The sequence below is a fragment of the Bubalus bubalis genome, chromosome 13 (assembly GCF_019923935.1).
Source record: "Bubalus bubalis isolate 160015118507 breed Murrah chromosome 13, NDDB_SH_1, whole genome shotgun sequence".
Classification (NCBI taxonomy): Eukaryota; Metazoa; Chordata; class Mammalia; order Artiodactyla; family Bovidae; genus Bubalus; species Bubalus bubalis.
Genome location: NC_059169.1, coordinates 14,632,396 through 14,647,919, shown reverse-complemented (window position 1 = coordinate 14,647,919; position 15,524 = coordinate 14,632,396). Strand labels below are relative to the sequence as shown.

Below are 15,524 nucleotides of genomic sequence, written 5' to 3'. Positions count from 1 at the left end.
TGCACACACGCATGATCGCCCTCTGTTGGGATGTGGTCTCTGAGTGACATTGCTTGAGTGGATGAACTTTCCTGCAGTGTGGAACACTACTCAGAATTCAGGGTTTCCCTTAGCCACACTTGGCCTCACTATTACAAAATATTAAATAAATTATCTGAGATATCATTTAAGGGAATAGAAATAATTAAATGAGGAAAAGTATATGAAATAAATACTTTAGAAGTAATAAAAATGATCAAGAATCTTCCAAGGTTTATCAAATACACCAAGGATAAGCAGAATCATCAAAAATGAGTGGAAAACACTTGGCACAAACTATGTCCTTTAAAACAAAATTGAACAACCCCCTTCCAGCCCCTTTCCTTCCCTCCTCTCAGTTGGTGAAGGGAGAGAAAGATAGGTTCCCACATAGGAACTCTGCTTCCAGCAGCACCTCCAGCCCCACCATCCACAGCAGCCTTTTCTTTTCATCTGGGATCAAAGGTCATCTCCTAGAAGCTCCACCCACCTCCTGGACCAGGCTCCCTAACTGCCTCCAGCCTCCACATCCAATTTGTTTTCCAGGACTTCCTCCACAGAGCTCCCACAATTAGGATTTCAATGGCAGCAAGGGGTGAATCTCTGGATGTCTCCCTCTCGAAGGGAGGCTGGAGGAGACCACCCATGAGGGGAGGGGTCTGGCTCACCCCTGTTCTTCAGGACCTCAACTCTAATCACTGTTTGTTGAAGGGAAGGAGGGAGAGAGAGAAATACCACCCACCACCTCACACACACACACACACACACACACACACTCACTCACGAACTGTACACACCAAGAACCAGCAATACCTCCTCAACCCTACATTCCAGATGGGCCTTTCTCCTGCTTCAATCAAACTCCTTCCAGGAGTAGCCTGTCTTCACCCAACTCCCTCCATACCTCCTGGATTTTCAGCCCTTTGCACTCTGTCCTCCTCACATCTGAAACCTGCTTCTCAGGTCACTAATACCTCCTGATTCCAAATCAACCAACAAGTTTTCACAGACTCACCTTCTCGTTTGCACTGAGCAGATCTGTCCTTCCTTGATTCCCCAACCTACTTCCTTCTTTCTCCTTTGCTGTTCACTGTGTGTCTCCTCGCCTCTCCTTCTCTCTCTGCTTTCTCTCTGATATCGAGTTTTCTTATATTGGCCCCTAAAAATGCTTCCCTCTCTCTGGGCAATCTTGTCATCTTCACAGATTCAGCTACTACCTGCTCAGTGAAGGGTACACAGGTCCATGCTCATCCCAGGTCTCTCCCTCAAACACCAAACTTTTACTTCCAATAACCTACAGGATGCCTCCAACTTCAAGATAATTGAACTACAAGTGGCAGAGCTGGGATTGGAAATCAGCAAAACTAGAATTTTCTCTCCTCTTTAAGAGACTATTTCCTAATAAAATAAGATAGCATCTATCCCTGTCCCTCTATATGTCATGCAAAATTATGTGACAATTCTGACTATGACCACTAACTAACCATGTGCTAGTAAGCACACGGCAGAAACCCAAGCTTGGCCTACCTTGCCATAGCAAAGAAACAGAACCTTTCACAAAATTTTTTCAAAGTAATTCACAATCACTGTTAAAATGTGACACTGTTTTCAGAGAAAAATAGTTTCTGGGGGTAAATTATATAGTTAAACCCAGAAGGTCACATTTATAAGATAAGTTTGCAGAAAAGAAAAAAAAAATCGGAAATCTTTGCAGTAAAAGTCCTCTGCCTCTGAGTCTCAGCATAGTTCACACTGGTAACAGTTGAAGCCATGCCCACAGGCTACACTGTCTGCAGTCAGATCTCTGCTGCATTTTTGTGTGCAGCTTTTGACAATGCATTTCATTTCCAAAATTAACAATTGAGAAGAGAAAGAAAATTCCCCACAGACTAAATAACTGAAAAGTAGACAGAATTAAATAACAGGAAAAAAAAAAAAAACACTGTACATGAGAAACGATATTGAATGAGGAGATGAGAGCAGAGATGACCCTACATCATTCTTTAGAACCTCAAGTTCACAGACAAGAGAGGCTGGAGAGAAGGTATTCCTGTAGGTCTTTCTCTCTCTCTCTCTTTTTTTTAAGACACTTTAAGACAGAGCAATCAACCTGTGAAAAGAAATATTGCCTATAAAACAAAAGACATTTTCTGAAATATCTTTGATCCTGGAATCAAATTACTGGCTTAAAGGCTTTATATCTTTAATAACTGCTCTCTATTGCCCTTGTTGGACTTCCCAGGTGGCTCAGTGGTAAAGAATCTGCCTGCCAATGCAGGAGACACAGGTTTGATCCCTGGGTCAGAAAGATTCCCTGGGCAAGGCAATCGCAACCCACTCAAGTATTCTTGCCTTAGAAATCCCATAGACAGAGGAACCTGGCGGGCTATAGTCCATGGGGTCACAAAAGAGTCAGACACAACTTAGCAACTAAACAATAACAACATTGTCCTTGTTAAAGTATTATTTTCACTTTATTTTTACCAATCTTTTCTTTGTAAGTAACCACAACTGGCTTTATCCAAATAAAATAGTACAATAAATATTTGTCCTCTGTGGTAATACAATGCATTGTGTCCTCCATAGTAATAAAATGCATAGTGCATGTCTGACTCTTAGCAACCCCATGGACTATAGCCTGTCAGGCTCCTCTGTCCACAGAATTTTCCAGGCAAGAATACTGGAGAGGCTTGCCATTTCCTTCTCCAGGGGATCTTCCTGACCCAAGGATTGAACTCTTGTGTCACCTGTATTGGCAAGTGAACTCTTTAACACTGAGCCACCTGGGAAGCCCAATATAATGCATAATTTAGTTCATCTAGGCTATCTTTCCATGAGAGGTGATTTTTTTCTCTATTATGAAATGTGCTCACAATAAGGGAATCCACACCAGACACCTGGAAGGCAGAGGGAGAACCACTTACCCAGCGTGTCACTGCTTCAGACCAATCTTGACGTGATTGTGTAGCCATTCCTGCCCCAGGTGTTCCTCATGTTAGCTCAGCCTCCCAATCACAACTGCACCCTTCTCTCACAAATATAACCTTTACTAAGGATAACAGGGCACATCACCATGCTGAAAGCCTACTCTCAGCCCCTGTGAGAAGGCCTTGAGAAACAGGCACACTGCTCTTCCCTGGGAGAACTCTAACAGGACTGGTACATTACCTGGATGAAATCTTGAAATATCAGGGGCAGCAAGTCATCCATATGCCCAATGTCTTTTGAGAAACGATTTAAAATCCTTCCTGCAAGAACAGGATACAAGAAAATACTCATTTCCTCAGATAGGAACCTTCAGAGAAACAATTCATGAATAAATCAAAACAATATTTTTAAAGCACATGTACTTAGGGACTTCTCGGGTGATACAATAGATAAGAATCTGCTTGCCAATGCAGGGGACATTACAAATTCTACTTTTGAAAATAAAAGATTGGAAAGAGTTCAATTTAATACACCACTAAAAGAGTAAATAATTTACAGCCCCTAAGCCTTTTGAGCAAAGCAGGCCTATCTTTGTAGTATTTATTTGGACTTCTATTTTCTTGAGGGAATGAAGTCAAGCTAAGTGATACAGGAGGGGGACACAAGATAAGTATTAGTGTGCTGGCTGCTCTAAGATTAGTGGCCTTGAGGATTTAAACTTGATCCCAAATCCTTGAATAATAAGTAAGTCAGCATCTGGAGAAGCCTACAGGTCTTGAATATAAAGAGCCTGGTTAACTGTGGTCATGAACAGACGCTGTGAGAACAGAAATTCAGTCCCACTTAATGCTCCCAACTTTATGACTATAATTTTCACATTAACAGGCAAAGTGGAGCAACTTCACAGCCATAATAGCATGGACTCCTCCAATCCCTTCCTCACTCTGGCTTCATAATAAGATGAGATCCGTGTGGGCCTTTGTAGTTTATCATCCTGTGCTCTGCTCACTGCCTGGACTAAACAACGTGTGCTGAATAAATCTGCACAAGATGCTGCCCTCAACATTCTTATTTAATCCTCACAACAGTCTTGTGGAACAGAAAGGGCAGCGGTCATTCCCATTTCACAGGAGAGAAGTTCCCAGACACCATGTCGTCATCCTCACTGAGGTTCATTAGGCACTGACCCTGTGCTGAGTGCTGTGAATTATTAACCTGCTTAATGCCCACAATACCAAGATATTGGTAAGTGTGTGAGCAGTATCCTCATTTTACAGGTAAGAAAATCAAGACACAGAGAAATTAAATAACTAGCACATAAGTATTAACATAACTATAACTGACTGTTAATATTAGTAAATAGAGGCCTGGTGTGCTGTGATTCATGGAGTCGCAAAGAGACAGACACAACTGAGTGACTGAACTGAACTGAAATAGCAACAGGACTGAACCCAGAAGTTGGCTCCAGAGTCCATATTATAACCATGACAACATCCTATCTGGAGATTTGCCTTCCCAGTAGCATCTACCTGCTTTGGCCTTGATCACACAGCTAGTTGATAACCAGGCTGAGGCTACTCTTGTCCTCCCTCCATTCACATCCCTGTCTCAGAAGGTCCTGTCAATCATCACCTGCGAAAAAACAAAGCCACCCTGGGCCTCAGCACAAGTCTAACCAACTGAACAGAGTGAGCATGTGCACTGATGAACTAACTCATCATAGGAATCCAGGTCAGGAGGCTACCTTTTGAAGCAAGATGGGTCAAAGGCCTCAAAGTAGAGGAAGCAACCACTGGGAAATCTTCAGCGACACTCTTCCTTAATACTGAAGATCCACCTGCTACATACCACAAGACCTCTTAAACATAACCAAAAGCCTATTGTAAAACTAGAGGGCTGATTTTATTGAAAAGGATGTTTACATTTCACTGAGCTTGCATTTTAATTAATTTTCCATTACCATTTATGTAAACCTCAGAATATGAGCATGTGCCAGACTTCCATGGTCCCAGAAATGGATGAGCAATGAAAGAGGAAAATATATAGCCTGTCTCCTATAGAGATGTTCCTGGAAGAAGGTCCTTTCCTGGATAACTTAACATTAGGTAACACAGGAACATTTCAACAACCAGTAAAACAACATTTCAACACATTTTCATCATATGTTGGTTTTTCACATGTCACATAGCAAATGATTCATAAATCATTCTGCAAAGTAAACATTCATTTATCTTTCAGATCAGTTCAGTTCAGTCGCTCAGTCGTGTCCGACTCTTTGTGACCCCATGAATCGCAGCACGCCAGGCCTCCCTGTTCATCACCAACTCCCAGAGTTCACTCAGACTCACGTCCATCGAGTCAGTGATGCCATCCAGCCATCTCATCCTCTGTCGTCACCTTCTCCTCCTACCCCCAATCCCTCCCAGCATCTGAGTCTTTTCTAATGAGTCAACTCTTTGCATGAGGTGGCCAAAGTACTGGAGTTTCAGCTTTAGTATCATTCCTTCCAAAGAAATCCCAGGGCTGATCTCCTTCAGAATGGACTGGATGGATCTCCTTGCAGTCCAAGGGAGTCTCAAGAGTCTTCTCCAACACCACAGTTCAAAAGCATCAACTCTTCAGCGCTCAGCCTTCTTCACAGTCCAACTCTCATATCCGTACATGACCACAGGAAAAACCATAGCCTTGACTAGACGCACCTTTGTTGGCAAAGTAATGTCTCTGCTTTTGAATATGCTATCTAGGATGGTCATAACTTTCCTTCCAAGGAGTAAGCATCTTTACAGACACATAAATTGAAATAAAAGATTATAAGATCCTATTCAGATTTTCTCTGGTAGAAAAAATATCAGTGAAGCTTTTCATAGAAAATGAATCAACATGTACAGTAATTTTCTTCTAATCATCTCTTGCATTTTCAAATACCAAATGTAATCAGGAACTAAATGTATTAAGAAGACTTATTCACTGAGAAACTTGGTGTCTGACTTACCTATTGGATTTCTAGAGAAGAACAATACTGGAGCTCTCAAAATGGACCACAGCATTTTGTTGTGCAAAGTTTGTGAAGAATTAACAAGGATGTAGAATATCAACAGAGACCTTGTGATGCCAAAAAGGATGGTAGATACAGTTAAACCTGAAATAAAGAAACATCACTCAGCACAAGCTTTCTGCCTTATTCTCAATGATGCTAAATAATGGCAGGCAGTTTATAAAGATATTATGTATTTTATTCTATAAATAAGATTTATATAAAATATTTACACATGTAGAATATAGAATATATTTACATATATGTAAATACACATATGAAATGGGTTAGATAAGAGCTTGATGCTTTCACAAAATACATTTTTTTGTTCTTTTTTTAAAATTTTATTTTATTATTTAACTTTACAATATTGTATTGGTTTTGCCATATATCAACACATATATATGGAATTTAGAATGATGGTAACAATAACCCTGTATACGAGACAGCAAAAGAGACACAAAATACATTTATAAAGAAGAATATAAAGATCGTTAGTTTCCTCTCACTAAACAGAAACACATGGGGGGAAAAAGGTCTTGTATAAACTACAGTTTCATGCTAGGCTTTCCTAATTCAATTACAAGTTCTAATAAAAACTCACAGGAAAGATAATGACAGGGCTTGCTGGTAGCTCAGTGTTGAAGAGTTTGCCTGCCAGTGCAGGAGACATGGGTTCAATCCCTGACCCAGTTGGATCCCACATGTCTCAGAGCAACTTAGCCCGTGCACCACAACTACTGACTTTGTGCTCTAGATGGAGCCCAGGTGATGCAACTACTAAAGCCCACGCTCTGAAACTGCTGAAGTCCACGCATCCTAGAGACCATGATCCGAAACAAAAGAAGCTATGTGGTGAGAAACCTGCAAATGCAATTAAAGACTAGCCTTTGCTCTCTGCAAAGAGAGAAAGCCCACACATCAATGAAGACCCAACATGGCCAAAAATAAATGAATAAATAAAACTTAAAAAAAAGAACTTTAGTTATTTAAACACTTGTTAAAAACAAAAAGAAAGATAATTATGAAAAGTAGTTATTATTCCCTTTGCCACATTTCAAGTTTCACTATTTACATATCCTGTAACCAAAGCATACCTCAGTTTTAGATACCAGCATGAGAATGAAGAGGAACAGGAGAAATGACTTACCTGCTGCTGCTACTGTTGCTAAGTTGCTTCAGTCCTATACAACTCTGTGCGACCCCATAGACAGCAGCCCATCATGCTCCTCTGTCCCTGGGATTCTCCAAGGCAAGAATACTGGAGTGGGTTGCCATTTCCTTCTCCAATGTATGCATGCATGCTAAGTCACTTCAGTTGTGTCCGACTCTGTACGACTCCATGAACAACAGCCCACCAGGCTCCTCTGTCCACGAGATTCTCCAGGCAAGAATACTGGAGTGAGTTGCCATTTCCTTCTCCAATAATGACTTACCATTTCCTTATAAACAGTGAATTTACATGAAAATTTACTTCAGTGTAAAGTAGCTACTTGAGAACCTACTTTTATAGTATAGATAATTCTACTCAGTGGTGACGTAAATGGGAAGGAAATCAAGAAAAGGGGGGGAGAATCATGTATATGTGTAACTGATGTACTTTGTGGTACAGCACAACATACACAACATTGTAAAGCAACTATACTCCAGTGAAAATTAATAAAAATAAATAAAAAATAACACAGCTACTTCTAAGCCCAATAGCTTTAAAGAGTATGAAAGGACCATATTAAGTTGCAAGCAGACAATCTTTTAAATGATTGAATAGCAAGAAATTATTATATTTTGTCAGCTAGTAAACAATCTGCCTGCAATGCAGGAGACCTGGGTTCGATCCCTGGATTGGGAAGATCCCCTGGAGAAGGGAAAGGCTGCCCACTCCAGTATTTTGGCCTGGAGAATCCCAGGGGTCGCAGAGTCAGACACGACTGAGCGACTTTCACTTTCATTATATTTTGATATGAGACAATTATAATCTAAATAATTTAGAGATAATCTAAACAAGCAACTAACCTAAGTGTTTTAAGGAAACACAAAGCATTTAATAAGTAAATAAATAAATATAGTCATTTAAATTTGTTTTATCAATGATAAATGAGCACCACTAAGCATACAATTATGTAAAGTTTAAAAAATAAAATAAAATAAAATAAAAAAATAGCCCTCTGAACATCTCTTCAACTCACAGTGTTAAATAGAATGGGGATAACTAACTTTTGTAATAAAGGTTCCTTCAAGTACTTTTTTTTTCCATTCAGCTGACACATCAGTGTTAAACTCTGAAGTGAAGTGAAGTCGCTCTGTCGTGTCCGACTCTTTGGGACCCCACGGACTGTGGTGTACCAGGCTCCTCGGTCCATGGGATTTTCCAGGCAAGAGTACTGGAGTGGTTTGCCATTTCCTTCTCCAGAGGATCTTCCCGAACCAGGGATCAAACCTGGGTCTCCTGCATTGTAGGCAGACGCTTTACCATCTAAGCTACCAGCGAAGCCCCATTAAACTCTGAAAGCTTTTCAGATTCCTGAATTCCATCAATAAGCATTTGCCTTAGCCCATTACCCTATATGAACATATAGCAGAATCCTTTCCTTCTTCCTTTAAGCCCCCATAGTCCACCAATTAAGAAGGTAAACAGCTAATGTATTTAGATTTTTTAGCAAGTGATTAACAAAATAAATACCAACTTTCAATGAGTGGATTTTTATATAATATATTCTTTGTAGAAAGCTAATGCAGGTGCTTCCCGTGGTGATATTTAAATTTTATTCATTTATTTTTTACTGGGGTATAGTTGCTTTACAATGTTGTGTCAGTTTCTGTACAAGGAAGTGAATCAACAATATGTATACATATATCCCCTCACTCTTAGACCACCCCTCTCACTAATCCCACCCCTCTAGGTCACCAGAGAGCACTGAGCTGAACTCCCTGTGCTATATAGCAAGTTCCCACTAGCTATCTATTTCACACATGATAATGTATATATGTCAGTCCTAGTCTCCCCATTCATATCCTACACTTCCCCCAATGTGTTCACACGTACATTCTCTACATTGGCATCTCTGTTCCTGCAAATAGGTTCATCTGTACCATTTTTCTAGATTTCACATATATGCATTAATATATGCATTTTTAAAAATTTCTTTGACTTACTTCAGTCTGTATGACTGATTCTAGGCCCATCCATGTCTCTACAAATGACTGAATTTGATTCCTTTTTATGGGCAAGTAATATTTCATTATATATAGGTACCATAATGAGATGAAAAGACAACACTCGGAATGGGAGAAAATAATTTCAAAATAAGCAACTGACAAGGGATTAAGTTCCAAAATATATAAACAACTCATGCAGCTCAATATAAAAAAAAAAAAAAAAACAATCCAAATTAAAAAAAGAATAGAAGACCTAAATAGACATTTCTTCAAAAAAGACATGCAGATGGCCAACATGAAAAAATTCTCTATATCACTAATTATTAGAGAAATGTAGATCAAAACTACAATTAGGTATCACCTCACATCAGTCACAATGGCCATCACCAAAAAAAAAAAAAATCTAAAAACAATAAATGCTGGAAACACTGTGGAGAGAAGGGAACCCTCTTGCACTATTTGTGGGGATGCAAAATGATAGGATACTGAAAGGGGAACTCCCCGGGTTGGTAGGTGCCCAATATACTATGGGAGATCAGAGGAGAAATAACTTTGGAAAGAATGAAAGGATGGAGCCAAAACAAAAACAATACCCAGTTGTAGATGTGACTGGTGATATAAGCAAGGTCCGATGCTGTAAAGAGCAATATTGCATAGGAACCTGGAATGTCAGGTCCATGAATCAAGCCAAATTGGAAGTGGTCAAATAAGAGATGGCAAGAGTGAATGTGGACATTTTAGGAATCAGTGAACTAAAATGGACTGGAATGGGTGAATTTAACTTCAATGACCATTATATCTACTACTGTGGGCAGGAATCCCTTACAAGAAATTCAGTAGCCATTATGGTCAACAAGAGTCCGAAATGCAGTACTTGGATGCAATCTCAAAAACAACAAAATGATCTCTGTTCGTTTCCAAGGCAAACCATTCAATATCATGGTAATCCAAGCCTATGCCCCAACCAGTAATGCTGAACAAGCTGAAGTTGAATGGTTCTATGAAGAACTACAGGACCTTTTAGAACTAACACTCAAAAAGATGTCCTTTTCATTATAGGGGACTGCAATGCAAAAGTAGGAAGTCAAGAAACGCCTGGAGTAACAGGCAAATTTGGCCTTGGAGTACAGAATGAAGCAGGGCAAAGGCTAATAGTTTTGCCAAGACAGCGCACTGGTCATAGCAAACACCCTCTTCCAATAACACAAAAGAAGACTGTACACATGGAGATCACCAGATGGGCAACATCAAAATCAGGTTGATTATATTCTTTGCAGCCAAAGATGGAGAAGCTCTATACAGTCAGCAAAAACAAGACCAGGAACTGACTGTGGCTCAGATCATGAATTCCTTATTGCCAAATTCAGACTTAAATTGAAGAAAGTAGGGAGAACCACTAGACCATTCAGTATGACATAAATCAAATCCCTTACAACTATACAGTGGAAGTAGGAAATAGATTTAAGGGACTAGATCTGATAGATAGAGTGTCTGATGAACTATGGACTGAGGTTCATGACATTGTACAGGAGACAGGGATCAAGACCATCCCCACAGAAAAGAAATGCAAAAGAGCAAAATGGCTGTCTGAGGAGGCCTTACAAATAGCTGTGAAAAGAAGAGAAGTGAAAAACAAAGGAGAAAAGGAAAGATATAAGCATCTGAATGCAGAGTTCCAAAGAATAGCAAGGAGAGGTAAGAAAGCCTTCCTCAGCGATCAAGGCAAATAAATAGAAGAAAACAACAGAATGGGAAAGACTAGAGATCTCTTCAAGAAAATTAGAGATACCAAGGGAACATTTCATGCAAAGATGGGCTCGATAAAGAACAGAAATGGTAAGAACCTAACAGAAGCAGAATATATTAAGAAGAGGTGGCAAGAATACACAGAAGAACTGTACAAAAAAAGATCTTCATGACCCAGATAATCACGATGGTGTGATCACTGATCTAGAGCCAGACATCCTGGAATGTGAAGTCAAGTGGGCCTTAGAAAGCATCACTGCGAACAAAGCTAGTGGAGGTGATGGAATTCCAGCTGGGCTATTTAAAATCCTGAAATATGATGTGGTGAAAGTGCTGCACTCAATATGCCAGCAAATTTGGAAAACTCAGCACTGGCCACAGGACTGGAAAAGGTCAGTTTTCATTCCAATCCTATAAAAGGGCAATGCCAAAGAATGCTCAAACTACTGCACAATTGCACTCATCTCACACGCTAGTAAAGTAATGCTCAAATTCTCCAAGCCAGGCTTCAGCAGTATGTGAACCATGAACTTCCAGATGTTCAAGCTGATTTTAGAAAAGGCAGAGGAACCAGAGATCAAATTGCCAACATCTGCTGGATCATGGAAAAAGCAAGAGAGTTCCAGAAAAGCATCTATTTCTGCTTTATTGTCTATGCCAAATCCTTTGACTGTGTGGACCCCAATAAATTGTGGAAAATTCTGAGAGAGATGGGAATACCAGACCACCTGACCTGTATCTTGAGAAACCTATATGCAGGTCAGGAAGCAAAAGTTAAAACTGGACATGGAACAACAGACTGGTTCCAAATAGGAAAAGGAGTACATCAAGGCTGTATATTGTCACCCTGCTTATTTAACTTATACACAGAGTACATCATGAGAAACACTGGGCTGGAGGAAGCACAAGCTGGAATCAAGATTGCTGGGAGAAATATCAATAACCTCAGATATGCAGATGATATCCCCCTTATGGCAGAAAGTAAAGAGGAACTAAAAAGCCTCTTGAAGAAAGTGAAAGAAGAGAGTGAAAAGGTTGGCTTAAAGCTCAACATTCAGAAAACTAAGATCATGGCATCTGGTCCCATCACTTCATGGCAGATAGATGGGGAAACATTGGAAACAGTGTCAGACTTTATTTTGGGGTTCTTCAAAATCACTGCAGATGGTGATTGCAGCCATGAAATTAAAAGACGCTTACTCCTTGGAAGGAAAGTTATGACCAACCTTGACAGCATATTAAAAAGCAGAGATATTACTTTGCCTACAAAGGTCTGTCTAGTCAAGGCTATGGTTTTTCCTGTCGTCGTGTATGGATGTGAGAGTTGGACTGTGAAGAAGGCTGGGCGCCAAAGAATTGATGCTTTTGAACTGTGGTGTTGGAGAAGACTCTTGAGAGTCCCATGGACTGCAAGGAGATCCAACCAGTCCATCCTGAAGGAGATCAGTCCTGGATGTTCATTGGAAGGACTGATGCTGAAGCTGAAACTCCAATACTTTGGCCACCTCATGCGAAGAGTTGACTTGTTGGAAAAGACTCTGATGCTTGGAGGGATTGAGGGCAGTAGGAGAAGGGGACGACAGAGGATGAGATGGCTGGATGGCATCACTGACTCGATGGGCATGGGTTTGAGTGAACTCCGGGAGTTGGTGATAGACAGGGAGGCCTGGTGGGCTGCAATTCATGGGGTCACAAAGAGTCAGACATGACTGAGTGACTGAACTGAACTAGACTGAACTGAAATTGATATAACAACTATGGAGAACAGTGCATAGGTTCCTTAAAAACTAAAAATAGAACTACCATATGACCCTGTAATCCTACTCCTGGACATAACCCAGAGAAAAATATGGTCCAAAATTATACATACCATAATTTATGCACCCCGATGTTCATTGCAGCACTGTTTACAACAGCCAAGATATTAAAGCACCCTAAATAACCACTGACAAAGGAATGGACAAAGAAGAGGTGGTACATATATACAATTGAATATTACATGACTATTAAAAAAGAATGTAATAATGGCATTTGCCACAACATGGGTGGACCTAGAGATTGTCAGGCTGAATGAAGTAAGTCAGACAGAGGAGGATAAATATTGTATAACATCCCTTATAGGTGGAATCTAAAAAGAAATTATACAAATAAATGTATTTATGTAACAGAAGCAGACTGACAGAGAATGAAATTATTGTTGCCAGGGAGAAGAGACAGTTAGGAAGTTTAGAATCAACATGTACACTCTTCTATATTTAAAGTGGGTAACCGATAAGATCCTAATGTATAGCACAGGGAACTCTGCTCAGTGTTTTGTGACAGCTTGGGTGGAGGGTGGAGCAAGATTTGGAGGAGAATGAATACATGTCTATGTATGGCTGAGTGCCTTTGCTGTTCTCCCAAAACTATCACAACATTGTTAATAATCTATGTGTGGATGATAAGTCATGTCCGATTCTTTGTAACCCTATGGACCAGAGCCCATTAGGCTTCTCTGTCCATGGGATTTCCCAGACAAGAATACTGGAGTTGATTGCCATTTCCTTCTCCAGAGGGTTTTCCCAACCCAAGGATCGAACCCAGGTCTAGGCAGACTCTTTACCACCTGAGCCACAGGGAAGCCCAATCATCCAGGCATGCTAAATTGCTTCAGTCATGTCCGACTCTGTGCGAACCCATGGACTATAGCCCACCAGGCCCTTCTTTCTATGGGATTCTCCTGGCAAGAATACTGGAGTGGTTGGCCATGCCCTTCTCCAGGGGATCTTCCTGACCCAGGGATCGAACCCGCCTCTCTGATGTCTCCTGCATTGGTAGGCAAGTTCTTTACCACTAGCACCACCTGGGAAGCCAATCATGTATAATCCAATATAAAATTAAAAGGTAAAAAAAAAAAAAGACACATGTACCCCAATGTTCATAGTAGCAAATATTTATAATAGCCAGAATATGGAAGCAACCTAAATGTCCATCAACAAATAAATGGATAAAGAAGATATTTAATATTTTAGACTAAGATATCCTTTAAACACTATGTATCATTATATATATATTCTAAGTGAATACAGTGAGTCATGTTAATGTTGAAGTGAAAGTCACTCAGTCGTGTTCAACTCTTTGCAACTCCATGGACTATACAGTCCATGGAATTCTCCAGGCCAAAATACTGGAGTCGGTAGCCTTTCCCTTCTCCAGAAGATCTTCCCAACCCAGGGAGCCAACCCAGGTCTTCCACATTGCAGACAGATTCTTTACCAGCTGAGCCACAAGGGAAGCACTAGGTTAATATTAGTCACATGTTAAATTAATCACACAGTTGGAGATGTGACCTCAAGTTAAGAAAGAGAAGGAATCCTAATCCAGGCACTGGACTTCCCCTGCTTAGCTTCTCAGATAATTAGTGAAGCCCAAGAGATGAGCACTGTGTTGAAGGGGAGTTGCACATCGACAAGGGAATAACACTTTTATCTGGGGGCCTTCACTGCCAGAGGATTTCCTTCAAGATCAAAAAAAGCCAGGGTTTATTCAGACAGAATTGGGACAATCTGAACCACAGGGTAGGGATCCATTTCTAATCCCCTTCCCATCCATATAACAATATAAGATTTAGCTAAAGCAACCTTTTAGCATAGACAATAGCCATGTATTTCCAGTGGCTGATTTTCTGAATGTGCAATCCTGGTTTAACTACCAAAACACAGTGCACAATAAATTAAGAATCTCCATTCAACTTCTTTCTTCTAGATTTTAAAGTTAATTGTTCTAGTTGATTCACAGAGCAAATGCAAATCAAACTCTTAAATCTGTTGAGACATTACTGAATTGTGCCTAGAAGCCCTAGATGCTCACACAGGCTCCTTGTAAGCACCTCAGACTCTCATATAATAGACCGGAGAATTCAACTTTACCTGAATAGGCTCCTAAATACCAGTTCAGATCAAGCATCACAATTGTCTCTACTTTTCCATATACCCCAAAATACAGGGCACTTTGTAATTTCGCCCTGTGAAACAGGGAAGAAAAAAATATTATGCTTCAGACAGAATGTATTCAAATACAAAACACATACACACACACACACACACACACACACACACACACACAAAACTCAATTTGGGAAATGTATTTTATGCTAGAAAAATGGCTCCCAGTTCACAGGGCTCTGTGTCCATCTACCTTATAAAGATTCCATTTAAATCACAACCTTCAGTTCTCAAAATTGTCTACGAGGAAGCTGCTGAGGATCAGACATGGGAGAGACAATGGGAGCATCATTCTCCACCAGCAGGAACTTTACTTTTTTTCAGGGAAACTATGTGAGGGTCAGAAGAGGAGGCTGAACAAGCCCCTCCCTTCTCCCCCTGACTGTGGGAAAGTGAGGTTTCATGCAGATTTCACAGTACTTTGGGTCAGATCAGGAATCACTCACCAGTATGCAAGCCACCAGTCCTGCAGGGCATAGGCAACCTGGAGCAAGAAACAAGTCACTCACACACTGACGTCACTGAGCCTCACACCCGGCTTACCAGGATGGGGGACGGAAAGGCTCCAGAACAGGGAGATGGTCCTTCCAGCTCAGGTCTACACCAAGCCCCACACCCCAGATGACCACAGGTCAGAGGAGGGCGTCTTACATTTTAAA

At 40.5% G+C, this 15,524-nt stretch overlaps 1 protein-coding gene across 1 annotated transcript in view; it reads right to left on the bottom strand.

The window, feature by feature from the left end:
- Positions 1 to 15,524, bottom strand: part of LOC112577712 (ATP-binding cassette sub-family C member 4) — a 161,705-nt gene that overhangs the window by 71,962 nt on the left and 74,219 nt on the right. Inside the window, exons 17-20 of the mRNA XM_045162483.1 lie at positions 15,312 to 15,349; positions 14,732 to 14,885; positions 5,939 to 6,089; positions 3,187 to 3,266 (exon numbers count right to left, since the gene is read on the bottom strand). Of these exons, the coding sequence (XP_045018418.1) occupies positions 3,187 to 3,266; positions 5,939 to 6,089; positions 14,732 to 14,885; positions 15,312 to 15,349 (423 nt within the window). The remainder of the gene's footprint in view (positions 1 to 3,186; positions 3,267 to 5,938; positions 6,090 to 14,731; positions 14,886 to 15,311; positions 15,350 to 15,524) is intronic.